Below are 27,785 nucleotides of genomic sequence, written 5' to 3'. Positions count from 1 at the left end.
GACGACTCTGCCGACTCACCCTGGACAGGTGACACCCTCTCAGTGCACGGCCGCTGTCCTCCAGACACAGTGTAGCCAGTCTGGGTACCACGATGCAGATCTTGTGACGGTTGCAAGGTGTGTTCTTGAGCTCTTGGACTGAGCCCTCACCATGGGTGACCACCTGGATTATCACAACCTACAGCCATCGTTTAAAGAGATGTCCCTGGAAGGTGGTTAGCTCTTCAGGTGGTGCTGCTAATTAGGGATGTATAAATTAAAAAATAAGCCATGTGTTGACATGCAAAGGGAGGTGGGACTCTCAGTGATTTTCAATTGAAATGATAGAGCTTATCTCCTCTAACACAGGCATGGGAAAGCTGATAATGCACTATCACCTCTGGAAAACCAAAGGGCAAAAAATATCAAAACAGAAAACAACCTCCCCAAAAAAGTAATATAAATTACATTTATTGTAAAGACCAACATTTTCCAGCAAGTCCAACTGCTACTTAGCTTTAAAGTAAGTGAGAGGAAGGACGCTGGAGCATCTGCCATGCCAGAAATACCTCCAGTACCCGGAGAAATGGGTAAAAGACCCCATTTCTTGTCCAACAGTGCACAGAGAGATCTGTGCTGGGGATGTGGCTTAGGACGGACATGGATCTGGCTTTTCTGTTCTGGGGTGGGGAGGGGAGAGGCAGGAACCATATTTTGACTTCTGGGACTATTCAGCAGAATTAATCCTTGAGGGTGATCCCAGAGGCTGTGATCCTTCCCCAGGGACTGTCCTCTGAGCCCACGCACTGAAGACAGGCTTTGATGTCCAGCTCCCTCTGAGTGAGGAGAAACCAAGACCAATTTCTTGTCCGAATTGATGCCCGGTGCCTCCAGCAGCAGAAAGACTCCTGGGGCTGAACAGGTCACCACGGTCTACTACCACCAGGAGCCTTACAGGGCCCGGGATGTTTCACCTCTCCATCTGCTCCCTCTGTGCCACCTCAACGAGCTTCTGCCCCAGGTGACCGAGCCACATCAACATCCATCCCACCATGGTTGGCTACACCGACCCCACCATTGCTCCCTCTTCAGCTGGGACGTGCCCTGCTTCTTCCAACGCTGAAACCATCCAAGTTCCCAGGTCCCTGAGCAGACCTTCTCTTGGCACAGGGACAGCAGACAGCGATGGGGACAATGAAGATGATCACCATGAAGATGACCTCAGGTCTCCCCATCCCTGCTATTGTGCACAGAGATGCTGCAGGCTCTGCCCATAGATGCACATGTTTCTCGACCGGTGCCAACACCTTGAGATGTTCAGCCAACTGCAAGGGGTGGCTGATGTGCCGTTATCACCTCTCCTGCCTCTGCCATGTCACCTCTCTTTTCTCACCTACCTCCACTGGGGGACCGGACACGTTGCCCTCTGCTGCTGGCTCCACTGCTGAAACACCAACACGGGTTCAGGTGCTGCCTCCTCTCCTCTGGCTGTTTGCCATGATGGGATGAGCCCACTGCCAGGGCTGGCAGGAGGGAGGACAGTGTTTCAGCCCTCCAACGGAGGAAAAGGGGCTGTGGCATGGAGGAAAAGAGGGGCTGGAGGCTTTTCTGTGCCATATAAATGGCATAATGAGGACACTGTGGATGTGGAAAGATGTTTAATCTGGAAAGCAATTCCAGATGATGTAACTTCCAGCTCCTGCCAAGGGGCTGAGCATACACCCAGAGCTCCCCAGCTGGGGCAAGGACCAAGACAGCTCTCCTGGCCACTCCCAGACAGCGTGGGACAGGTAAAACAAGGGTGAGAAAAAACAGAAGAGATGCTAACACTGTCCCACGTAAGCTAACCCAGCCCCAGAGCCTCAGCTGGGGACCCAGCTCTTGCCTGGGGACAGTGGCACCCCCCAGGCTGGACTTTTGGGGGCTGATGATGGGTCACTGCAGTGACACTCAACCTCCTGGCTGAGCCTACCTGGGGAGAGACACAATTCTGGGGAGCTACAACCTCTGCATGCGGGAACTGGTGAGTCTCGGGCTAAGCTAACATCCCAGTCACTATTTTTCCAGTGGGACATGGTCCCTTGAGTCCTGCCAGGTGGCCCACAGCCTTGTCACAGATATGTGATCTCAATGACATTGGGCTCAGCACTCCTGCAGGGAAGGTGATGCTTGCAGGAGCACTGGCAGCTCACACCGGCTGCATCCATGCCAGCCGGCTCCTGCTGGCAGGGCTGGGCAGGCAGCTTCTTCTGGGACCCCAGCTTCTTCCAGTCCGTGAGGTGCACCGCATTGTCCAGGTCCTGTGGCATGGGCTCATGGTAGAGGGTGATCTGGATGGTGCGGAGTTGAGGGCCATAGTGCACCACGATGATGATGAAGACAGCCAAGAGGACAAAAATGACGACGATCACTGAGATCATGGGCAGGGCATCGGATTTCTTCGTCATGCTCCTGACAACTGAGATGGGAGTGAAGGTGGCCACGTCCTGGGGCTCGGGCTGTCTCAGTTGGTTGCTAGGTGCAGAGGTGTTCATGGCTGAGTAGGCTGACCTGGGACAGAGAAAGATGGGGTGGAAAGGGGTGACGACGGAGCAGAGGCCATCCTATGTCCCTATCTCCTGCCCTCAAGTCGGCATCTCCTGCCTGCGCTTGCAGCTGCTGGGGAGTGGGAAGGTCCCGTAAGTGCTCCCTCCCGCGGGCTCGCAGGACAGGATAAATTTTGGTGGTTATATCTGGCATTGTAGGATGGTGCCCCAGACACGTTCAGGTGGGGAGGCGATGCCCTGTGTCCCCTTGTCCTGGACACCTTTGGCATGGGGCTCTTCCTTCCCCACTACACCTTGCTGGGGCTTCCTTGGTGGGGAGCCCTCCACCCTCCTCTCTTTGCCCCCAGCCCCACAGTGCTAATCCAAGACCAAACCCCACGGGGACCTCCCTGGGAGACCCCAACCCCATCAAAACACACAGAGAGGCATCCCTCACCACAGCTGCAAAATCCCAGGGGAGCCAGCACGGGTGGGAGCAGGGGGTGGCGGAGGGGAGAGGAGGGAGGGAGAGCCCTCCCGAGTCCCACAGGGGTACCTCGGCATCCCTGCTGCCTGGGAATCATTGTCTCCAGTGGCAAGGCTGGGAAGCTGATGGCAGGACCAGCAGAAAAACCTCCGGGATGGTTCTCCGGTGTAGGTGCAGCCAGACTCACCTCGGAGGCTGCCACGTCATGCCTCGGCCCCACACCCCCCCGGGATTCCCCGGGGCAGAGGAGGAAGCGCTTGCTCATCCCGTGGGCAGGAGAGGTGCTCCCTTACCTAGCCCAGTGCCACATCAGCGCGGCCGCCCTCTCCCTCGCTGTCACACACCCTCGCCAGAAAAAAACTCCTCTCGCCCGCTGCAAGACAAGTGCCCTTTTGTTTGGGGAGAAAGCACCTACCGCGCCTTCGGCTGCACACAACCCCCAGCCACGAAACTGCAGGAAACCTCCCTCCTTCCACCGGCTTGGCGTTAAAATTTAATGTGGTTAAGAAATCAGTGTAAAAAATCACCCTTCTGCATGTGAGCTCTTTGCGCAGCCCAGCAAAGTGTACCCACACAATGCTCCGGGCTGGAAGAACCCTCGCCCTGAGAGATGATGCAGCCCCAGGGTTGATTTTCTCTTCCGGGGGGTCCCACTGCTGCAGAAGGACCATTAGCACTGCTATGGCCGGCAGCGGTGTGAGTCCATGGGGAAGCTCTGGACCCTGGGACCCGCTCAGGGTCACAGGCAGGAGGCAGTGCCAGGTCAGTACTCATACATCTCTCCCCTCATATGGCAGCCATGCGAGCAAGGCTGCAGGGATGCCCTCAAGTCCGGCAGCATTTACACCCGCACGCAGGCAGGTACCATACCCCTGGTCCAGGGATGCCGTGCAGGCAGACCCTCTGCCACCTGGAGGGACCCTGAGCACATCTCAGAGCAGAAAAGATGGATTCTCTGGAGTTTTAGCCATTACAAAACATGTCTCCCCATCTTTCTGTCCCAAAACAACACTGCTCTTACCTGGAGGCTCTCAGCAGACAAGCTGGGGTGAATATTTGAGCTCTGTCTTTCCTGCACATGGGGAGGATGGGGTGGGAAATGCCTCTTCCCCCATCCAGCCGAGCATCCAGAAGAGATTTGGCCACACATTAGAGCTTCTGGGAATTTGCACTCATTTCAGGATTCAGTAAAACCTTAATCTACAGCGTAATCTCTGAGCATCACATCTGTGCAAGAGAGAGAGAAAATGATGGGGGAGGCTGCTAACAGAGGTTTTGTAAAAGCAAAGGCTGCTGTGGGATGCTGGCTGCTTTTGGTGTGACGGTTTGCTTGGGGTTTTGGAGATGTTTGAAGAGACCCACTGAAATGCAAGGAGCTGCGCAGCACATGGGACATCTCTCCCTCCGTTCCTGCCGCCATCTCCTGGTCGTGGAAAGCAAGGACCTCGCCGGCAGCATAAGACACCCGCTTGATGTGCTCCTTGCAGTGAAGGAGCAGCTCCGTTGCCCTTGGCCGAGGTTCTGCAGCTTTCCAGGGGGCTGTGGGAGGGGGCTGGACCAGCCCCTCGAGCCAGGAGACACAGTCCTGCGGATCTACATCCTGAACGCCCGCATGGACCCTCCAAGACGGGCAGACGTGGGAGCCTTTCCCACGTGGGGACACTAAGACCCTTCTCCTCCCCCCCAAACACCCATTCACATCCAACATGGAGCAACGTGTTACCTCTGAAGTTCAAACTACGCCAGCAGGGGACAGGCAGACAGACAGGTCGTGCATAGACAAATGCACCACACGGTTGGGGCCAAGAAACCAAATGCCCCAAACCCCTCGGGCTGGATGCGGGGCAGAACCAGCCCAATTTTCCAGTTCCTCCCCTTGTCAAGGAACTGGGGTTAGGGCAACTCAAAGCCTGCCATGTGCTGTATGTCCTGTGGGGAAGGACACTGCTGCTCCCTGAAAAACAGCATCCCAAAGCCAGCATCCCAAAACCAGCATATCCTGGTGCTGACTCACTGGAGATGCACAGAGAAGCACAGGGCACGAGGCAGCACCAGCTGCTGAGTTACCTCGGCCCCATGAGGAGCAAATATTTCCAAATCCCTCCCGGAGATGTTAAGAAATTCCCTCTCAGGTGGGAGGGGAGCACCGGCTCCTCCAGCAGCTCCTCGCCCAGGAAGGACCAATGCAGCCTGCAGCCGTCACGGCTGACGCAGAGCAGATTGGACCTGGGGTGCACATCCGCACCAACAAAGAAAGCATCTCCCAGAAAAACCAAGCACCATAATGAAGCCACTGAGGCCCAAAGCAGGGCAGGCCCACCGTGCCGCCGCTCTCCCCCGCTATGAGAGCCAAATCCCCCATCAGCCAAAACTGATGGTGAGGTTTCCTTTGCTGTCGGTAAGCAATGTCTCACATCCTCTCCAACCATACTGGGCTAAAAAACACAGTTCCCCTGTGGATTCAGCCCGTTTCCTTCTATTCTTCAACAGGAAGCTCTGCGAGAGTCAGCCCAGGCAGGCAAATCGCTCCTCACCCTCTTGTCCCTCCCGGGATGGACAGAGCCTTAGCGGGGCTGCAGAGCCACAAGCCACCGAAAAGATGCTGGCTCCGTCCATCCGTCCGCTCCTCTGGCTGTTTGGCTGCATGCTGTTCCAAGGTGAGATGCTCCGCTCACGCCCCAGGGAGGGTGAAGTGGTGTTGGGCGGGGGGATTTGGGGAGCCCGGCTTCATGGGGGGCACCAAAGGGAACCGGCCAGATGCTCAAACATGTAGTAGCTGCCATCAGAAAGCTCAGCCTTTAAATTCAGGGGTGGCAGGAGTCAGGTTGCTGGGAAAAATGTGGCCGTACCAGGTTTACAGAGTTTATTTGACAGCACTGGAATAAAAGAACCTGTTTCCTGGTTAACAAAAGGAGTGTTTCTGCTGAGGGTTGTGATGCTGAGGTGTTTTGTAGTAAGTGACTTTTGTCAAATAAGCATAAAGGTAGAACATTTACATGTACAGGACTATTTTCCTCAAAGGTATTTTTTCCTTGGCCAATTTTAATTTTTCCTCTCGTCAATATAAATACAAAGACCGTGTGCAAGTCTCATGCAGAGCATGCCTCATCCTTATTGTAATAATTCTGCTCCTTTGTGATAGTTCTGCTTTAACTTCTCTTTCCCACGTGAGTCGTGGTGTGGGATGAAGGAACTGGTTTCCTGCTCTGAAGGATGACAGGTTGTTTTTTCCTGCATCGTCAGGCACCTCTTGTGTTGCTGACAGCTGTAGTAGCTAGGAGCTGAAAAGCATTCAAAGGAATATAGACTGAAACATCATCGCTGCTTCTAATAGAAAACCACCTAAAAATAATGTCTCCATCGAAAGTTTTTATCATTAAACCATAGAAGTTGCCTATGGGTTACAGCCACTGTGCTGGTAATAATGGGATTTTTTAAAGTCAGAGAATATAGAAACCAATTCAGTTAGTAGATGTGTAATTCTGAGAAGTAAGAGCACATGGATTGGAAAATTTCTCCTTTCATTAGAGGGCAATACTGCTGGCTTCAGCAGAAGGGCAAATTGTGCCCGGTATCATACAAGGGGCTTTGAGGCCCCTTGGCCATACTGCTATGCTCCTTAATGCCTGGACAGAATGCTGGTTTTCCCTTAAAAGTATTTGGTATGGTTTGCACAGGACAGGAATGCCATAGAGGTTGCCAGACACCGTCTCTGGCTCAGCTGCATCACGCCGAGATCCAGCCCCCTGCCCGGTGCAGGACCGCTGGCTGCACTGTCCCCAGAGATTCACCTCCTGAGTGGACCCAGCTACTGCAGCATCAGGTGGAAGGGATGCCACCCTCCGTCCTTCTGTCCTGAGTGCATCACTTTGTCCTCTGCACTCTGCTTAAAATCATGGGTCAGGGACCGTTCTCACTAGATATATGTCTAGCAGCTAGTGCCGGACCCCAGCAGGGCCAATGCCTACAGATGATGATAACGGCACTGCTGATGCTCGATGTGCACTCTCTGGCTTCGATCAGAAAAACTGGCCTTCCCCACTGTCATATATCCTGTCTCACTTTTTTGCATTGATCTGACAGTTCTGAAATGGCTTTAATTTTATTTTTAATTTTTTAGCAAAGTCACTAAGGTGGTATAGTACCTGGGGGTTGAAAGCTTCTGCTCAAGGCAAAGCAGCAGGCTTAGCAAAAGGGGCAGAGACAGGGTCAGTGATGCCACTGGTTCCCCGACACACAGGCAGCTGGAGAAGGGAATTAGAGGCTCTTGAACAAGACAGAAGAGAAGAGCTCAGAGCTCTCCCTTCACCTGAGGAGGTGGAAGTAACCTTGCAGGAGAGACAGAATTTGCTTTGGCTGGAAACTAATACCTGCCTGTTTCCACACAGGCTTTTTTTTTTTTTTTTTTACTTTGTGCAAGTTCATTAAATTAAAAAATAACAAATTCATTAATAAATTAAACTTCGAAACTCTCACAGTTATTTCTAAATGAAGGTTCATTCAAATACTGTTATTTTGAAATTGCTGAAGTGGGCAGGTTTGGAACACTTCCAACCTGTTTTTCCTCCCCCAGAAACACTTAACAGAAAATTTGTCCAAACAAACCTCTTCCTATGAATGGTTTCCATTACAATGGGCAGGCATTTTCCAGACAAAAGATTTCCACTGAAAAATTCCTCCTCGAAGCTGATGAGAACCCAGCAGGATTTTCCCACTGTTGCTCCATCTACTGCTCTCCTTACCTGCGCCACAGCCAGTGGATGGATAATGCCACAAGAAGCATAGTATATTGAAAACATATAAATATGTCGATATATATTTTTTATATAATTGAAAACTTGGGGTGCAGCTAGAGGACAGAGACTGAGCTACCAGGAGACCTTCCAGACACTCTACTCTTATCCTAAAACCAGGGCATCTGGTGCATCCTAAAACTGATTCCTTGGCCAAAAAGTAGCAGCCATTGCAACCCTGACCTGGTAAGAAGGAAGAGAAAGCAGGAGGTGGTTAGGAGAAATGTTTGTTCACAAAACAAACTGCTCCCTTCTAGTAACATGAAACCCCACAGATGACTCTGCAAATCTGACCAAAGTGGACAGAGACAGTTTCCAGGAATTATGTCCCATTTACAATAGGTGAGTCAACAACAGGTGTCCTTGGAAGGGACGGTGTTGGTAACCCAACGCCGGGAACGCTCCTGCTGGGAAAACCAAGGCATGAGCTTAAGCCCAAGGCGGGAAAAGGGAGATCTGCACCTTGTGTAGCACCAGCAAAAGGCACCACTGCCAAGCCTCAGCTAGAAGGTCTCATTATTCCGCTGCCCTGAGGAGCCCACTCAGCATGACCCAACCACCATAACAAGGAGGAACCTCCCATTCAGTCTTTTTTGTAGACTTATGGGCTGGAGGGGCTGTTTCTACCTTTCAGCTGAATGATCCCAGCACAGCAGAAAGGAGCAAAGTCCCCTCTAGTATCTCTGGCTGTGGGAGTGTTTGGAGATATAAAAGTTTCAAGGAGACTTTGCCCCTAATGCCAGTAGCTCATGAAACTTCCTACAAATCTGGTGAAACACCAGGGATGCAGTTAAATGGCACTGCCTTACTAGCAGCTGGATTTCACTGATTAGGGAGAATCTTCTCACCCCTGACTGGTGAGAAACCTCTGGTTTGGGACCCCGTTCCCTGAGATCAAGGTTGCTGATCCAGGACACAGTGATGGGACAGGGGCATCATAGTACAGAAGCAAAGATAGTGGCTTGGGCTTGCCACCCTACATAAAGAGGAGGCAGAGAGCTCACGCGGAGCTGTTTGTTGCAGAAATGTGGAAGACGGGGCCATGGAGATGTGGAGCATGTCTGTCCACCCTCTGGAGCAAGCCAGGCAAACTCTTCTGGCACTGGGGACAGCCAGCAGGGACAGTCACCACTGGTTCTGGGCAAGAGAGGGGACCCAAGGTGGGTGTGCCCCACCTATCCCACCACATCAGGCACAACTGCAGATTCTGCACGCTCCCGAGGGCAGCACAGTTCTGGGTGAGCAGCTCCAGACATAGGATTCAATACGCTCCTCTCATATGTTAGCTAGAAGTGACTCTGGAGTTGCTAAAAATCTTGGAATCACACTGAAATTAGTGTGATTAGAAATGAGTGAGAAACATGTCACAGCTGATGATGCACCGGATGGAGACACAGGACCGCTGGGCTTTGTGTCTGCCACTTATCACAGCCACATAATGCTCCTGTGCCTTGTTTTCCCCAGATATGAAATAGGGATGATAAAACTACCTCTTCCATAAAGTGCTTTGAAATCTGGGAATAAAACCTAGGTGGTATCACCAGGGTCACTCACCTAAAATCTGGACTCAGATGAAGCTTGTCAGGCCAAGATGCTTCACCTGCTCTCTAGCTGCCGCTTCTGCAAGACTCAGCACTTCAGGCAGCAGCTGCACAGTGCCTCCCCAGCACCAATGCGCTGAAATTACTGCATCCAGGCAGGGACGTCCTTCAGCCGCTCCCCTGGGGTTCAAGCCAGGACACTTAAGAAAAGAAAGTGGAAAGAACAGGAATTATGAGAAATCCCTTTGCCACCAGCCCCTTACGCACCTCGTCTCCTGGGTCACTGGGTGGGAGCTGAACCGATCCCAACAGATCACATTCCTGCATGGTGGTTCATGAACACCATACAGCCTGGCTGCTACAAGCAATGCCCAAATAAACCTGGGGAATCTTGGAATTACTAGAAAGAATAATAAATTTGTGAATAAACTTGGAAACGGTAGCAAAGAGCCTCCATGAACTTGGGGGAAGCAAGGCGTGCCTGGTAGGCACCTACCACTGATCCACCACATTGGCTGTGCTGCTGTAGGGCCTGGCAACACGTGTGCTGTCACAGGGCTCTGCGGATGCCTGTCCAGAGGTGTAGCGTACAAGCAAATACAGCAGCTGATCTCCTACAGCAGCTGGAGCGCACAACATTCAGAACAAAATCATACAAACTGATGAGGACCACCTGCGAGGTGGCCTGTACAGTGGCAGGACCTTGGCTGGTAGCCTCATCAAGGCGTGAATGCAGCACTGCTGAACTAGCATGCAACTCGCGACAATTAGTCTGCACCTCAGCTTCCCCATCTACAGAAAACAAAGCAGAGCTAACACTGCCCCTCTCCTCTGTAAGGTGCTTTGAGATCTGCTGATGAATAATATTATTTTAAAAAAACTGTAGGTAGGCAAAAAGTACACACTGGGCTCCAGCTCCCATCAAGCCTGGATAGGTGGTCCCCCCATCTTTCATTTGAGCTGGGCATGGAGTGACTTCCTCCTCCAAAACTCGAGACCCAGGGTCAAACCCTAGGAGCAGCATAGCCAGGAGAAGGGCAGGACCCACATCACCAGCACTACGGAAACCAGGAGCAAAGACAGAGCTCTAAAACAAGCAGGTCACAGAGGAAACTGGAACCAGTAAGCAGCTGGGACGGTGACAGTGCAGCAGCCTGATAGAGCAGGTGTATACTCCCCAGACACTATGGAGCAGTGGTGGTGCAGCCAGAAGAAAAGCCATGCTTCTTTTCTCTTCCAGGAGCAACAACTTTTTGTGGAAAAAAACAGACTTCAGCACACACGGTGATGTGGCAAAGCCCACTCCGTGCATGCGGTTTCCCCACGCTGTTTGTCTCCCGGCTCATTTTCTACATTCAAGTGTTTTTTAATTGACTTCTGCTAAGATCTGCTTCCAGAACAGCTCGCCAGAGAGGAGCACAGAGTGTGATGCTCAGAGAGGATGCCCAGAGCTGAGTGCAGCCCTTGAGGAGGGGCAGAGGAAGCCTAAAATTAATTTTAATTGCTGATGAGATCCGGGTTTAATTCCTGGCTCTCAAAACTTTCCATAACACTTTGGCCGAGTCATTACAATTCAGAACCACTTAGCAGTGAGCTGCCAAACCCCCCATGTCATTTGGGAATTAGATGCTTAAATACCTCTGTGGATCTGGGACCTGATTTAGGCTGTCAGTTATCCAGCCTGCATAACGACACTTTTCCTCTCTCTCCTCCACAATTTCCACTTTACCTGTCCTGCTGTGTGACCCTCAAGGCAGAGGCACCTTTTTTAGGCGCTTAATAAAATGTGACCTAGGCTTTTGCAGAGCTCTCTGCTTTCCAGATTTCCTAATACAGGATTTTTTTCCATGTGAAAGTCCTAAGAATTGAGTGTCATTGCTCTCTGCTGCTTCAGCAGCTGCTGTGCTTCACCCAGGAAACAGCTGCACTTGCATTAAGCAGTCAGTGTATTTTTGTCATGGGTTGTTTGACGGAAGTGCTAATATATGAATTGAAAAGTCTAATTTTAGGTGGCTAGGTCTCTTTTCTGAAAGCATTTGTTTATGCAACCTGCAAGCAGAGGGTGACACCAAGGTTGGTGCAGCAAGGCTGCACAATGCCACACGGGCTCTGCAGCTCCCTGCCGTGCAATGGGCTACCTGGGGACATCACCACATCTCCCCCCAAAACTGCCAGGGAAGGAGAAGGGTCCAGTGAGTCCAGGGTTACATGTCATTGGGGATAGACAGTCCCTCTCCATCGCCAGTTCTCAGTGGACAGGACCAGTCCCAGTGCCTTCATATGGGGGCCAGAGATCCTCCCCTGTGACTCCATCCCTCTATGAATACAGACTGGGCAGCACAAGCCCTTCTTGAGCCTCATCTAAACCCTGCTGAGGTGTTTCCAACAGCTGGCCCAGGTCTCTGCTGCTATACGGAGGCTCTGATATAAAGTTTGGGTTTTGTAAATGTCAGTGCCTCTCTTTGGTCAGCAGCTGGAGAAACCACTCTTTAAATGTCTATGATTGCCAAACATAATACCAAAGCAGAAATACCTAAAATCCACCCTTTTTTATTTTACATCATTCTCTTTTTGTACTGAGGAGTGAGCAGGGTGAGCAGCTGGCTCTGGGAACATCTCAGCTGCCATGAGAGAAGGCTCCATGTAGAAACCCTCTGCTCTCAGTCTAACACTCACATCTAACCTCACAGAAGAACTACTGCAAATAACAGAAATCAAAAATTCCCCTGCTCATCCTCTGGAAAAATTATCAAAAAGCAGCTAGCGCTGAGTCAGAGCTGAAATGCACCTGCAGCTCCGATGCGCTCTTCTGCAGCCCTGTGGCTCTGGTGGGTAATTGGGAGTCTCCCATTACAGCAAGAGCAGAAAGCCATTTTTCCCATCATAAATCCCTCAGCAAGTTCCCCGTCTCCACCTAGAACTGCACAATCTGGCTATAAATCACTTGCACCCAAACACAGAACAAATATCTTGGCAGTGTTTATGCTCAATGGCAAGTCATTTGAATGGCTTTGATGTTTATTGCAATTACAGCTGTACTGGCTGCGTCCTGATTATTATTGTTAGCTGTTTATATAGCCAGGGCCCTCCGTGGAGGGGAGCAGGGCCGCGCTGGCAGAGGCACCGGGAGGAAACGGTTTCCAGCACCATTTGCACGAGAGTCCCCCGGGGACGTCTGCAGGGAGCCATGACACGTGGCACTTTTTTGTTCGTACCCATCCTGCTGCCCAGCCCCACGACGTGACTTGGGTCTCTTCCTGCTTTGCGCACATCCATCCCTCTCTGCTGTAATTCAACCAGGATGCTAAGCACCTTCACCGAAAGAAAACACCTAATATAACAGGACTTTTAATTATTTAAGTTGGCAGGGAAGGCATAACAAGCAGCAGTGGCCAAAAGTCAGAGCCAGACATGCTCCACTTCGAAATAATGTGCAGTTGTGTTTATTGAGCCAGGGACATTCACTCCTGAGCAAAGTGCCAGAAGTGGATCTCCATCCCTTGGCCTCTTCACAGCAAGACCAGTCACTTCTCTGCAGCAAAGCTCAAACACAGCAGACCAGGGCAAGCATCTTCTTGGCCAGGTGAACTCCAGGGACTGAGCACTGGAAAAAAACTGCTTATTCATCTTATTTACAATAACCCCAAAGTTTAGTTTTGCAAACGGAGAACTCTTTATGAGCTAGTGCTCTGGTGTCACCTTCAGTGAGGGGCTGAGCTGTGGTGGAAGAAAGCGTTGAGTACAATCCTCTTGCCCTAGTGCCAGGGATGCTGGAGCTAGCCCACAGGATGCTTCCATCAGGGATGGCAGTACCGGGCAGCAATGTCATCTCCCTTGCTCTCAGCTTCCTCCCAGCCCTAGAGGCTCTGTTCAAGCTTTCAGATTTCTCCTCATCTGCACCAAAAATGGTTGAATAAACTGCCAGCTCAGCACCTTTATTCCCCTTTTCCTTCGACAAAGACTAAGTGTAGACAATAGCTCTTTCTTCAGCGATTGTCGATGCTTTCACATGCCATGTACGCTAAAAAGCACCTGTGATAATTTAAAAAAGAAAATGTGTTACAAGCAGCTACTTCTCCCCATGGAGGAACAAGACAATGGCTTCTGCAAGGGAATTTTGGAGAAAGGAGCTGTTTGAGTTTGGCAGCTGCTAGAGGATATTGGCCCCCATGATGATCTCAGCACATTATTTTTTGTGCTGAATGTATACAGAGTACCTTAAGGCATTTGCAAACCAATGTCCAGAAATTGTGTTGTAAAGCTCTTTAAGAAGAGGAAGCCCAGTGACAAAGAGAAAACTTTGCAAACTCTTGAGATCGATGGAAACAGCCCAAGTCCCCGCACGTTCTCCATGGAGTCAGCTGGGCCCCCGGGGAGCAGGCAGTGCCCCACAGCATCCCAGGCAACAGGGCTGCAAAGGGGTGCATCCCCCTTCCTCAAAAGAAGCCTCTCTACCTCTTTAAGAAGGGTAACCGTGTGCCCAAAAGATCTTTTTTTCCATTATATTAGTTGATTTAGTAAATGATGTTACATCTGTCCATAATCCTGTGTTATTAGACTGATGCTCATTTAACCTGCTCTTCAAAACCTGCAGAGAAGGATATCCCGTAATTCTCCTACACAACCACTCCTAGCAACTCACTATCCTTATGTTAAGGCGGTTTCCTATTGCCCAGCCTCCCTTTTCCTTGTTGCAGTTAAAAGTCCTTGTTTTCTGGTCCTGTTCCCAATGGATTTAGAAAACAGTTAGTCCCTTCCTCGCTAAGTAATTAAAGATCCGATCATGTCTCCTCTTTCATGGACTGACCGAGGCAGTTTTGCCAGCCTGCTGCCCAGTAAGCTAGAAGAGAAAAGCATGGAAAAGATCTGAAAAGTTAGGTCTGATTTTCACAGTCAAATCCTATCTGGAAAGAGACCATGCTTTATTATATATTCACTGTGGTTTACACATTGTTTTGGTTCCTGTTTGGCTGGGATCATTGTCATAAAGCCTCAGACAAAAAACAATTATGGCTCCAACACAGTTACGCGAGAAAAATGAGATCAATCAGGAGCTCGCTACACCCAGATGGTCCCAAGGGGTGAGCTCTGAGCCAAGCCCCAATAACCCACATACACTGGATGCTAAAGATCTCATTCCAGATACACACCACTATCAGGGCACTCACCTGACCTCTTTCAGACACCTACAGCACAGGTACCTACCACGAAGCTCATCACCTACATCACCTCTACGGCTCCTCATAAGAAACAGGATGTTGCAGGCTGTGGCTCCTCTAGCCACAGCTAGACTAAGGTAGAAAACTGAAACAGGTAAGGTAAGGTAATAAGGTAAACTGAAATAGGTAAGGCAAGGTAGACATCTGAAATAAGTCAGAGCAGTAGGGTTTTAGAAGTGCCTGGTCCTCTCCTTGATGAGAAAGGGAGCCTGAAGATGAGCTCTCTTGCAGGCTGGCTCATGAGAGATGTAAAGCAGCAGGTGAGATGAATCTCGTGTACAGGGAGGACAGATTCTGGCTGTAAATGGGTGCACAAGCACTGCTCTGGCTAGAGCTGCGTTGCTGGACCTCCCCTCTTGCCACCCCACGAGGCACAGCATCCTGCAAAGGCACTGCACCTCATCACAGACCACTCTTGCAATGGAGCTACGTGGCATTACAAGGGGACAGAGAGCTGGAGGGATTCAACCTTCACTGCTGTCCCTTTTTGTCCAAAACCTTTAGCTCTTGTGGGACTCTGGCAAGATGGATCACCAGTGGGATCAGATTCAGCTGGTTTCTGTAGCTGTAATGTAGTTTCTTTCATTAATCTTAACTACAGACAGCAAGCACTAGGATCACCCGCAATAACCATTCAAAAATACCAGTTAGGACATGCATTTTATAAATTTTGCATTGGTATAAAAATACCAATTAGGACATGCTGGCTGGGATCAAGCCCAGCCAGCATGGGTTCAGGAAAGGCAGGTCCTGCTTGACCAACCTGATCTCCTTCTACAACAAGGTGACCCGCCTAACGGATGAGGGGAAGGCTGTGGACGTTGTCTACCTAGACTTCAGTGAAGCCTTTGACACGGTTTCCCACAGCATTCTCCTGGAGAAACTGGCTGCTCATGGCTTGGACGGGTGTCCTCTTCGCTGGGTAAAGAACTGGCTGGACGGCCGGGCCCAAAGAGTGGTGGTGAATGGAGTTTACTCCAGTTGGCGGCCGGTCACAAGCGGTGTTCCCCAGGGCTCTGTGTTGGGGCCAGTTCTGTTTAATATCTTTATCGATGATCTGGATGAAGGGATCGAGTGCACCCTCAGTAAGTTTGCAGATGACACCAAGTTGTGCGGGGGTGTTGATCTGCTGGAGGGTAGGAAGGCTCTGCAGAGGGACCTGGACAGGCTGGATCGATGGGCCGAGGTCAATTGTATGAGGTTCAACAAGGATCAGTGCCGGGTCCTGCACTTGGGCCACAGCAACCCCATGCAACGCTACAGGCTTGGGGAAGAGTGGCTGGAAAGCTGCCCAGCAGAGAAGGACCTGGGGGTGCTGGTTGATAGCTGACTGACTATGAGCCAGCAGTGTGCCCAGGTGGCCAAGAAAGCCAATGGCATCCTGGCTTGTATCAAAAATAGTGTGGCCAGCAGGAGTAGGGAAGTGATCGTGCCCCTGTACTCGGCACTGGTGAGGCCGCACCTCGAATACTGTGTTCAGTTTTGGGCCCCCCACTACAAGAGGGATATTGAGGGGCTGGAGCGTGTACAGAGAAGGGCAACGAAGCTGGTGAAGGGTCTGGAGCAGAAGTCTTATGAGGAGCGGCTGAGGGAGCTGGGGTTGTTTAGCCTGGAGAAAAGGAGGCTGAGGGGAGACCTCATCGCTCTCTACAACTACCTGAAAGGAGGTTGTAGAGAGGTGGGGGTCGGTCTCTTCTCCCAGGTAACAAGTGATAGGACAAGAGGAAATGTCCTCAAGTTGCGCCAGGGGAGGTTGAGACTGGATATTAGGAAATTTTACTCCACTGAAAGGGTTATCAAGCATTGGAACAGGCTGCCCAGGGAAGTGGTTGAGTCGCCATCCCTGGAGGTATTTAAAAGACGTTTGGATGAGGTGCTTAGGGACATGATATAGTGGTGGTCTTGGTAGTGTTAGGTTTACGGTTGGACTCGATGATCTTAAAGCTCTTTTCCAACCTATACGATTCTGTGATTTTAAAAACAACAGGCTCAAAGTCACCTTTTCAAAGTTAAACCAAATGGGTTTGATTTGAGTATTTAAAGTGCATTTACATTTTCCAGTTCTTGTCCCCAGGTGTCGGAACTGGACATTTCTTTTTCCCATTTTAAATGGCAGCATTTTTAATTGGCATCTCATCTAATCATAGGACTCCAGGAGCTGGAGCTTAAAGAAAAACACCAGGGATCCTGAGAGTAGGCAACATGGGGGATTGGTGCGGTGATGCTTTGTCATAAATCCAAAACAAAACCAAAAAAAATGCCTAACAAAAACACCTTTCAGTTGAGAAACTAGGGACTCAGTGCAACACCTACAACCCTGGGAGAGCAAAGCCCCGTGTGGACCTACAGGACTACCCACCACTACCAGGGAGCAGCTCTGAGTCAGTCAGTCCCCAAGCTGCAGCTCCCTCACTGTGTCCGGACTTACACGGCCACAAGGCTTCAGCCAGCTTCCCAGGATACAAATACATGGGACAGAAGAATCAGAGGTAGGAGAGAGAATAGAAAACAGTCCCATTGGCTCCTGGAAGCCCTTACAAACCTCATCCATCCACTCATTAAGGTCTCAAGGGAACAAAGCATTCAAATGTGTGTCTTAACTCTTTAAACAGCTCCAGAATACAGGTCAAGCAGCCTTTCTCTGCCTAGACTGAGCTGGAGGCAAACAGCTCATGGGGAGGGAATTACCCCACTCATTTATATGGCCTTGCATTTTCCCTGTAACAGAGGAAGACAGCTCCCTGAAGGGTTCAGCTCCATCCAGGGAAGGCATTTATCCTGGTTGAATAAACTCCAGTACTAATTTACTCAGAACCTGATAGTTTTGCACTCAGTGTTTGCTACTACTTCTTTGCTAATGCTTTTGGGGAAATCATGTATTTCAAAGTCATTCATACAGAAGATGAGGAAAACCCAAACCACACAACCAGCAAGAACACCAATGCATTAGTGACAGTCACAGATTAGCACCGCTAATACTCTTATTCTTTCATTTCAGGTACTACAACCTCCACAGACTCCTCTGTCCACGCTGTAACAGGTACCTCCTGGTTATGATCTGCTTTAAACATCTATTTGGATGTGGATGCACATGCCCATGGGGGGATGCAAATGGCGAGTCCACAAATGGGAACCAGATTCAGAACTCCCACTCACTTCCCATCCTTTTCCCAGGACCCTGTGTTGCCCACCTCCGTCTGCCCCATCTATCATCATTCACCCGCGGGGCCATGGAGGGCACTGCAGCCCAGAGGATGACCTTGCCTGGCTCCCCTTTTTCTGGTCTCTGCCCCCAACCTTGTCTGGAAGAAAGCAATGCTGTGTTTCAGGAAGCCTAGTGAAAGCAGAGGGATCCTGCCTCGTCTTTGCTCCCAGTTCCCTCCCAGGTGTTTCCTAGCAGTTCTCCATTAGCATGCTCTCCTCCACAGATTCTCACACCAGTGAGAAACTCCTCCTTAGCATCTCTTGCCCCCTTCACCCTTTCAGCTCTTATTGCCTATAATGGCCCCTTTCTGGCCCATCCTTCAATCCTCCCTATTGGGTGTCCCACCAACAAGGAGCACATGTAGGACATGTTACCTCCATGTCTCTCTGCTTGTGTTACAGGTCAGTCCCAATCAGCAACACGCAGCCCTGAAGTAAAGAACCATACCTCAGGTAACGCTCAACTGGAGACCTAAGAGTGCAGCTCAGGGGCATCCTGGCTTGTAACTGGTCTGACCTTCAGCTGGGCCATCCAGCAATAAATGGGGCTGTGCAGCAGCAGGTTAGATGAGAACAGTGGTGGGGAAGAAAGAAATTTTGTGGCATAAGGGCTTCTAATCCAGCCAGCTCACCCCACAGGGATCAAGGCACAGGTGTGAGCAAGAATGGAAAAATCACTAAACTGAACAGGAAGAAGCAGGGTCGGCAGGTCACAATCCAGGGAAAACCCTGGGCTCTGTACGTTGTGTGCACAAAGGATGCAACTACCCAGAGCCCAGGCAAGGAGCCAGGCTGGGTGGTGCCTGTGTTGCTGCATCCTCCTGCCTGGCATCACCCGCTTTGCTTAGCAGCTCTTCTGTGCAAGGACCACCAGGTGTGTGCAGTATGTGCAAGCACAGTGCCTCGCACGCCAGGTCTTGCCTTGGCTCCTGGTGTTGTGACAGAAGTAACAGCAATGAAGTCATCGTTGTAAGAGCTTCCCTGCATTACATTTACTGTTCAATACGGCTCTCTTGACAAGCCTGACAACTTTTTTAACTAAAAACTTCCAGTGCTTTTGCACACCCTCTGCACCTCTCATACAACAGATCAACACGTTCCCCATTTCTCCAAGAGGAAAAGCAGAAGCATGAAGAGGCTTGTCCTAAATTGTACAATGTTTGTGTCAGCACAGGGACTGAACACTGCCTTAGCTCTAATTCAATTATTCATGTTGGGGGTTTTGCTTTCTTATCTACCTTCATGGAAACAACAATCACTCATAAGGATAGAAAAATATTTAAAAGTCATATGAACCTCTGAGGAGTTCCTTCACTTTATTCTCTTTTTTCTGTTCTCCCCTTCTGCTGACATGAGCTTCAGGACACTACCATGTGTATGTGGTCACACAGAAGCCCTGGAAGTGGGGGTAGGGAGGTGTTAGCAGAAAGTTACATGTTTCAGTCTGAAAATACACAAAACCAAATACACAAGAATGGATCTCTCCAACTCCAGATCCACATCTGTTAGCCCACTTGGATCTTTGGAGACAGATCTCTTCCTGATATGTTGGGGGGGATCTTTCTAAGCATAGCTACCCCTCCAAAGGGACCCCAAAAATATAAAGGAAAAACATCTCAAAAAGACCTCAGATTCTGCTTCCATGCCTTGCAGAAAAAAGAAATTTATTCCTAAATTCATATATTTTGGTGAAGCATTTGGATAAAAGGGGAAAGGGAAAAAAAACAACAAAAACTTAAAACCATTTTCACTCTTTTCTCATTTTTATTGGAAACCCAAGAGAAGTCTAGACAAGGAACTTGCCTATAAATTCCAAGCTGGTGATTCACTCTTCCTTGCAGAGGGCTTATTGAAAGCTTTTTGGCCCACATCTTGCTCTGGGTCGTGTTCTTGCTATGCAGCTTTGAGTAGCAGGTTGAGGAAGATGACAGAGCCTCCAGACCACTGCAAGAACTGAATTATTTGTGCCTAGAGACTCTCAGTGAAATGAAACATAAGAGTTAACATTTCGGATAACAAGCAAACATGTGGGTGCCAGGCAGCTCTAGCCAGTTAAAGTGTCCAGTGATAAAAATACCTTCATTTTCAAAGCAGGAAGAAAGCAGTGGCAAAAAACAGATTTTCTCCATGTGTCTCCTGAGCTCTGCCAGCTCACCACCTCTGTACAGTAAAAAAAAAAAGCAAAAGCTAATGCTAAAGTAGAAGAGCCCCCTGACTCTGAGGCTATTTCCTTGTCTACTCATGCCCCTGCTTTCCCTAGCAGATTATCCACAACTCCCAAGGAGTCTGAGGACTCTTTGCAATAGCCATGCCCTCTTCCAAGCTGTTTCTGAGCAGAGCTTGTGGTGAGCAGAGCTCTTTGAAGTAACGCTATGCTTCCTCTACAGAGCCTTCAGTAAAATCAACACCAACAGACTTGAATCTCACCTTGGTGGGTCAAACTACTACAGCCAAATCCTCTTCCATCACTACAACACTCCTAGCATTCACTGTGCAAGGTAAGTATGGAAAACCCAAATTTTTGCTCAGGGATGACCTGTTTATGCATCCCTCCCTATCCAAGCAACACTGGGGGCATCAGAAAGACTGGGCTAGTCCACGCCATGCTACTTACTCAGTAGCAGCAACTTTTGAATCTCTCTGAGTCTTTGCTAAAATTGCAGCTCATTCCAGCTCCCCAAAAGCACAGGACTGGACACAACCATGACCTAGATGGGGCAGCTGCACAGCAAGCCCATATTAGAAAAGCCAGATCACACCTTACCAGGTAATGTTTTGTGGAGGAGGTACAGGCACCCCAATCTCCCCAGCAGACCTCTCCCAAGCTCACCTTTCATGTACACTCTCTAAATTGACTGCACAGCTTGCTAGCTGGACATCTTGATGTTTGTTTGGAGGGGAAGTCTCATGGAAAAAAAGTTTTTTACCCCATGGAAACCCAACAGTTCTCTGTAGCACAATTAGTAGCAGCTTCAAGAGTTAATTCTCCTTTTCCCTGTTTTCTTTATCCAGATGAAAAGTCTAGCGGAAGCAGACGCACAGCAGCTTCACCACCACAAGGTACTTTGTCCTTTTATAGAGTAACAATGTTTAGATAACTTTATGGCAATTAGCTTACTTGGTTCACATAGTGCAGGTTACCTAAGCACTAGTCTTTTATCTGGGGGTTGAGCTATCAGTAACACCCAAAATCATATCTGGTATCCTCACAAGCAGTGATAAAACCCAAGACCAAATGCACTTAACATCCTCTGCCTGGGATGAACTTGAACAGTTGAAAGACTGATCTATGTTTAGGAAAAGGGAGCCCTTTCAACATACTTTTTTAAAAAAAAAATCACTTTGCTTTTGACAGCTTGCTTAACCCAGCCTGTAAGCAAAAATTAGAGAATTCAGTAAGGGTTTTCTCAGAATAAGAGCAGAATCCAAGTGAGTGGGAAGACTGAAATCTGAAAACTGAGCTGATTCCCCATTAAAGATTCAGTCTCAAAAATCTGCAATGGTCAAGACAGAAACTGCTCTGCCTCTCCAAGTACCTCTCAGATCTTCTCTAATGCAAGCAAGGTTAAAAACCCCTGGTCAGCTCTGCCTGCACAGATGTCCAACCAGCATGCCTGTGCCCACCTAAGCCAAGAGCCCTTTGCATCAGAGCAGATTGCTATTAATTATAACCCTGCTTTATGTCTGAAAAGCTCCATACATCTTTGACTATTGAAATGTTGCTGATGCTTCCAAAAGCGAGGTCTCCTGTGTGTGAGACCCAGCATTTCCCAGGGACAATGCCAGGCTCAGCAAACCACAGCTTCTGCCCACCACCTGTGGCTGGAAGAACAATTTCAGAATGAAACAAAGAGTTTGATGACTGGTGAAAAAATTGTACAGCAGTAGTCCCTGCTTCTCAGGACCGTTCTGCTCCATGTGGTTTCTGCACCAGTTAGATTTGTTATTTCATACCTTTTCCCCTTTTCATACTGTTTCCCCTTTTTCTTCTGATTTTTGTCAAATTACATTCCGAAACAGTGATGTTTTCTGCAAGACTGGTGAGGCTGCACCTCGAATACTGTGTTCAGTTTTGGGCCCCCCACTACAAGAGAGACATTGAGGGGCTGGAGCGAGTCCAGAGAAGGGCAACGAAGCTGGTGAAGGGTCTGGAGCAGAAGTCTTATGAGGAGCGGCTGAGGGAGCTGGGGTTGTTTAGGCTGGAGAAAAGGAGGCTGAGGGGAGACCTTATTGCTCTCTGCAACTACCTGAAAGGAGGTTGTAGAGAGGTGGGGGTCGGTCTCTTCTCCCAGGTAACAAGTGATAGGACAAGAGGAAATGGTCTCAAGTTGCACCAGGGGAGGTTGAGACTGGATATTAGGAAATTTTACTTCACTGAAAGGGTTATCAAGCATTGGAACAGGCTGCCCAGGGAAGTGGTTGAGTCGCCATCCCTGGAGGTATTTAAAGGACGTTTGGATGAGGTGCTTAGGGACATGGTATAGTGGTGGTCTTGGTAGTGTTAGGTTTACGGTTGGACTCGATGATCTTAAAGGTCTTTTCCAATCTATACGATTCTGTGATTCTGTGAAGACAGGAACCCCAGTTTCAGCTGCATGCCCTGTGCTCCACTGCAGAGTGCCAGGAGCTGTTTCACACTTCTCCAGGCAGCACATACTTTTGGCCAGCGCTGCTATTGGGAACGTGGGGATGGGAAAGGAGGAAAGAAGATCCTATTTGACCTACAGATGATCTTCTGCAGCTCTAAAGTATCATTTTTAGTCTCCTGACAGGGCCTGTAGCTGTTCATTAAGGTCAATGCAGATAATCTGGCTGTTCAACACACATCCAGGAGGCAGCAAAGGATTTTTTTTTTTCTCTGTACAAGTGAAACACACAGGCTACCTTTAAACTTGCTTGCACAGGCATTGGAAGCAGATGTCACAAACCAAACAGCTTCATATAAGCCAGTTTATCCCACTGACAACTGGAGGCCTTGCTTGAACAAACCTCTACACTGCCACAGCTAGGCTACATATGGTGTACAAGTTAGCCCAACTCAAACTAGCTTAATTACTCCTAGATAACCCATGACAGCATACCCACTGATTACGAGGACAAGCCGAACAGTCAATCCACACCCATAATCTGCAGAATTTCTTCCCCTAAGCAGATTTTTTTTTTAAAGTCTCAGCATTTATGAGCACTAGCAAATCTATAACCTTCCCAGTTTACTCTTCCAGTATTCAATTGCTGTATCTGCCCAAAAACTGCATCTGGGACTGCAGAACCTGAACAGCTTATACAAGGGTATTTGAATTTTGGTTCCCTGAGTTTCTATTTGGACATGGAAAATAGTACAAAGTATGTTTGGTGGGAAGGTTTTAGCCCAAGTATGAATTCCATGTTTTCCCAGATATCACCAGCATTACTGTGAATCTCTCCAGCATGCCCGTTAATTCTTTTGATTATTAGATGACACTCAAGGACAAGACTTACATTCTGCCTTTCCTCTATGCAGGTCAAGAGCCCAAGAGAAGCAAGAGTACCACAACATCAGCAATTCAAGGTGCTTTCTCCTTTCTCTTGCAGAGAGATGATTACCGTTAGATATTTTATAGCCCTTTTCACAGCCAGCAGCAAGGCCATCATACTGCTATCTTCAAGGCAGCATGGTGAACGGCCAACAAGTACCTGAGGGATACTGGCCATCCCATCTAGCCCTCGAAAAGCCTGTAAAGCGCCACAGAAGCAGCACTCTGGGGCAACCTGTTGAGCCTGGAAACAGTGGTTGTGAGTCACAGCAGGAAAGGTGCCACTACAGCAAAAGGTTGTAAAAGGAGGGAGACAGGACAAGCCTCCCCCCCAAACACACTGCCAGATCAGTCCTTCACCTGGCATGCTCAGCTTCATCACTAGAGACCCAGCAGAAAACCCTGCGGGTGTTCTCAGATTGTCAATAAAAGGGGCCACACCAAGGCAATATGGTTCCCACATAGGTCTTGGTCACTTTGCTGTTAACATTGATGGGGCTGGCCAGGATCCAACATTATTCTCTTCAATAAAGTACAAGTGTGAGTTAGGTCCTCTAGCATTGGTAGGAATTCTCTTCCCAACCTTGGAAGAAAGACTCCTATATAAAGCTACCTTTTTCCTCTCTCATAGGCACCTCAAAGCCAGTTACCCCAACACCAAAGTCCTCTGGCTACTTGCCTGTGCCCACTCCAACAGATGATAAATCACCACTGACAGTGGCAGCTTTTGGTAAGGTCTTGTGCAACCTGGGGAGAGGATGAGGGGTCTGTTTCGCCAGGCCACGCTGTTTTGGACACCCAGCTTCAAAGATGCTTCCCTGAAGATGGCTCCACAGTTTTCTTCTTCAGCATGCCTGATCCTGGAGTTTTCAGAGTGCAAGGGAAAACCCTTGAGAAAAAGACTTGTCACCAGCAGGCAATAAAGCACCTAATAAATACTTCCAGCCATGCCCAGTATACAAGGGACACACAATTTGAAAGTCCATCATGGCTACAGCTGAGCTTGGGATCTTGCTCCCAGTATCAGTGTTTGCCCCAGCTCCATGTTAGGACAAGACCTGGGCACAAATGATCCCATGCTATGCCCTCGTTTCCCTGACAGGGTCTAGAATAAATACACTACCTGCCTGGAAGCTTAGACAATTTTTTTTCCCCTGCAAACCTGTTGGGACTGCATTCCCACCCTGCCTTACTGCTGTCCCCTGTACAGCTGCACCCTGCTTGGCAGGCAGCAGCCAAGTCCTCCACATCCTTCAGACTGTGGAAGGATGGAGCAAGAGATGCCATACCTTAACCTGACAATAGATTTGAAGATAGGCACAGGGTAGATTTAAGAGACCCACTTTGCCTTGGGCTACACTGTCCCCCTCCTCCATGAAGATGAGCAAAAAAACCCAATTTGCTCATTTCTATCACGGTATAGGAAAAAGTGTTATTTCAGAAGCATTTTTAAAAGTGTTAACTTCATAAGTATCATTTGCTTATATCCTCCAAGGGAAGCCACAAGAAGTCCTGAAGCAATCTTAACAGGACAAGATTCTCATGCAAAGAATAGTTTGATTTATTGAGGCCAGATATATGAATCAAATCTGCAGTTGGCCACTGGTTTATGAGACAGTCTCATATACCAGTGGTATATAATATAGACAGCTCTATATTATATATAATATAGACAGCTCTATATTACACCGTCTCATCATTCACAGTCTTTAGTTTGCCTCTCCCCATTATATTATGTATTCATCTGACTTTATACACCTTTAGGATAAGATTTACCGACTGTAGTAGGGACATACTGACTTCAATCAATCCCCAGCTGACTTCTGCCCTCCTGGCACTGCCTTACCAATTCATCAAAAGCCCTTTGAGGCTAAAACACAAGAGGATAAGGCCATTCACTCTAGTGACTACTTACTTCTCTGCCTATTACATACCATGCCCATTTTAATGAAAATACTGATTTCCTACCCAAGTTTTGATGATAGTCAAAGTCCCTCCACTACCCCAGAAGCCAAGGACAGGCACATTGTTATATCAATCACAGACTGTTCTTTCCTCCATCCCCAGGTGTCATCAGCTTCATAGTTATCCTGATAGTGGTTGTGATCATTCTGGTCAGCGTGGTCAGCCTGAGGTTCAAGTGTAACCACTCAAAGGACTCAGAAGGTATTTGCCTGGGGTGATCTGTCTTTCCCTAATCAAAATCTCATGTTTCTACATGGATCTGGCAATTCCTAAAAGATGCTTTTAAAAAGAATAGTCACGGTGGGGAGGTTTTGAAGCCAAACTGGAACACAGATTCAGCAGTTAGGAATGTAGTGTGACCACCTCTTTAGAGCCCAAGCCCAGACCCATCCGCACAAGGAAACAGTCTCAAGTTTGCTGCGGTTAAGTGTGCAGAGGTGGGCAGCTCTTCCAGCAAAAGCGATGGAGTTTGACATGCCTCTTCCCTAGGAATCCCATTTTCCACTAAGCAGTGCCCACTAGAGGGCAAGGCCGCTCTACAGCAAGACGGTAACTGCCAAAAGACCAAAGGATGCTAGTGACTAAACAGGCAGCAAAGCATTCAGTCCTGCCCGTATGTCACATTAGTTGAAGAATTTTCTCTAATCAACTCTCAAGTATCCCCCGTGGTGTCTCTAATCTCATTTGGATTTAATTTATAACCCTGTACAACGTAGTTCTGACTATAGCAAACTTATTTTTATTGCTTGGCTGTGATGTTTTCTCACCTGTATATCACCAACTGCCTTTCTCCCTCCAGACAAACAGAAACCAGGGACCTCCATGGTCTCAGAGAGGTAAGGCTGCTCACACTATTCACATGCTTTTGGAAGCACCTATTTTATTCCAGAACTAATTTTAGCAGGGAAGACAGGCTGCTTTGGTTATTTCAGGTGGAAGGAAGCATTTCAAGACATCTTTGGGACAGGTAAAAAACCAAAATGAGCATTGATAGCACCTCATCCTCTGGCTGATGGAGTCAAAGGTAGAAGTTCAAATATTTAGGGGCCTCATTTCAAAGCTGCACTGATATCTGTGAAGACTCATCACCTTCCAAAAGCAGTTTGCTTGTCTGTCTGTGCCTAGATACAGACTTGAGGTCTAAACCTGGGTTTCTGGATCTCAAGGCACCCTCAGTGAGATGAGATCAGGTCCCCAGAAATATCTTCCAAGGCACCTATAACTGTTATCTAGCAAGAGCAGGATAAGGGGGTCCCAATCCAGAGACCTTTGGAAGAGAAGCACCAAGCGGAGGGTGGTCCATCTGAACCCCATGGTCCATCACTGCTACCCAAGAAGAGAGGCTGCACATGGGAAAGCAGCAGGAAACAAGAGCTGGAAGGTATCAAAACATGTTGCTCCTACTTTTCCATCTGATCGTTTCCTACCCAAGTAATAAACCCTGCTTTGGAAAGAGGCAAGGGACACAGGGAGCAAAGTCCCTGAGTATTTAGGTGCCGAATTTGCATCAATGGCAATGGTTCACAAATATCCTTAATGATCATGATCTAGAGTGATCTGCAGCCACTGAGGCAGGACATATCAGAGCAGAGGACTGTACCTCCAAGGCACCCTAATCCCCAAAGTCATGCAGTCTCCACTGACACTAAATGCATATCCCAGCCCTCAGGGTAGGGAGAAAGGGGAATTCCACCTTCCTAACAGTTGTTAACTCTCACTTTAAGAGAGACACTGGCAATACATGAGCAACAGCATCGGACATACAAATATCCGTGGCTCCCTTTGTAAGACAAATAAACTTAAGGGCATAGCACAGAGGGACATGGTAATGTTTCCTTTTGTTCCAGTGCTGGCAATGGCTGCAGGGCTAGAAGGTAATTCAGTCATGGAGAACCAGATCCAAACTGCTCCTTGATTCTGCCTACAAGTAGTGACACAGGTGACAACCATGCTTTCTGTCAGGCAAACCAGCACCACACCTGAATTGAATGCACTGCTTGTTTCCCCAGAGATCTCCCAACCTGTGTTCAGACAGGGGATGAGGACTTTGGCACTAAGGATGTGCCTGAATCAGGACAGCAACGCAAAGGGCAGCATAAGTCAGCCCTGGTCCCATGTGTCAGCCAGCCACAGCCTTGCCAGTTTGCCTCCAGTTGTGTGCAAAGAAACTCCCTTCTCTCATTTGCCAGAGCAGTTAATACTGCCTTCTCTTCTTGACAGCTGCTCGGCAGGCACAAGCCAGAAGGATAACAGCATCACTCTGATCTCCATGAAGAACATCAACATGAACAACAGCATGAGTTACCCACCGTCAGAAAAGGTTTCCCTTTTGAGCCTCGCTTTTTAGAGAGTTAGCTGGGGATTATTTATCTTGCTGGATAAGAGCATGCCTTTGAGTTATTTCTTTGCTCTCTTATTCCTTCAGAAAGATAATAAAAAACAGCTGCCATCAAACTCCTAAAGATCCAAACTGGTTCCAGTGAGCCTGGTGAAAAGTTTGGATGCCCATCTTGGGTTTATCCAAGTTACCTGAACTCAAGGCATCACGTATACCTCACG

General features: G+C 48.7%; 2 protein-coding genes across 3 annotated transcripts; one reads left to right on the top strand and one right to left on the bottom strand.

Moving 5' to 3' along the window:
* Positions 1 to 536: 536 nt before the first annotated feature.
* On the bottom strand, positions 537 to 3,179 carry SMIM33 (small integral membrane protein 33). Of its 2 annotated transcripts, none has more exons than XM_075509652.1 (2): positions 3,061 to 3,179; positions 537 to 2,529 (listed from the first exon to the last, which is right to left on the bottom strand). In XM_075509652.1, exons 1-2 carry the CDS (start codon positions 3,066 to 3,068, stop codon positions 2,091 to 2,093), a joined length of 447 nt encoding a protein of 148 aa, XP_075365767.1. In that variant the 5' UTR covers positions 3,069 to 3,179; the 3' UTR covers positions 537 to 2,090. The 2 variants fall into 2 exon arrangements, with proteins under 2 accessions (XP_075365767.1, XP_075365766.1); XM_075509651.1 differs by having other exon boundaries at positions 2,962 to 3,166.
* Positions 3,180 to 16,746: 13,567 nt separating this feature from the next.
* On the top strand, positions 16,747 to 27,573 carry ECSCR (endothelial cell surface expressed chemotaxis and apoptosis regulator). The gene is made up of 11 exons (XM_075511019.1): positions 16,747 to 16,757; positions 16,894 to 17,033; positions 17,543 to 17,584; positions 18,151 to 18,201; positions 20,136 to 20,246; positions 20,761 to 20,808; positions 23,249 to 23,296; positions 23,893 to 23,991; positions 25,329 to 25,427; positions 26,026 to 26,062; positions 27,447 to 27,573. Exons 1-11 carry the CDS (start codon positions 16,747 to 16,749, stop codon positions 27,571 to 27,573), a joined length of 813 nt encoding a protein of 270 aa, XP_075367134.1.
* The last annotated feature ends 212 nt before the right edge of the window (positions 27,574 to 27,785 follow it).

Source organism: Mycteria americana, chromosome 8 (assembly GCF_035582795.1).
Source record: "Mycteria americana isolate JAX WOST 10 ecotype Jacksonville Zoo and Gardens chromosome 8, USCA_MyAme_1.0, whole genome shotgun sequence".
NCBI lineage: Eukaryota > Metazoa > Chordata > Aves > Ciconiiformes > Ciconiidae > Mycteria > Mycteria americana.
Note: the sequence above shows the minus strand (reverse complement) of the source record. Positions and strands in the feature narration are given on the sequence as shown.

Bases quoted from the DNA above. Each gene is read 5' to 3' on its own strand.
- SMIM33 (XM_075509651.1), bottom strand. From the start codon at position 3,068: ATGCCGAGGTACCCCTGTGGGACTCGGGAGGGCTCTCCCTCCCTCCTC. The intron at 2,530-2,961 runs GTGAGGGATGCC...TCTCTGTCCCAG, and splicing joins CCTGGGATTTTGCAGCTGTG to GTCAGCCTACTCAGCCATGA.
- ECSCR (XM_075511019.1), top strand. The intron at 23,297-23,892 runs GTGCTTTCTCCT...CCTCTCTCATAG, and splicing joins CACAACATCAGCAATTCAAG to GCACCTCAAAGCCAGTTACC. The intron at 26,063-27,446 runs GTAAGGCTGCTC...TCTTCTTGACAG, and splicing joins ACCTCCATGGTCTCAGAGAG to CTGCTCGGCAGGCACAAGCC.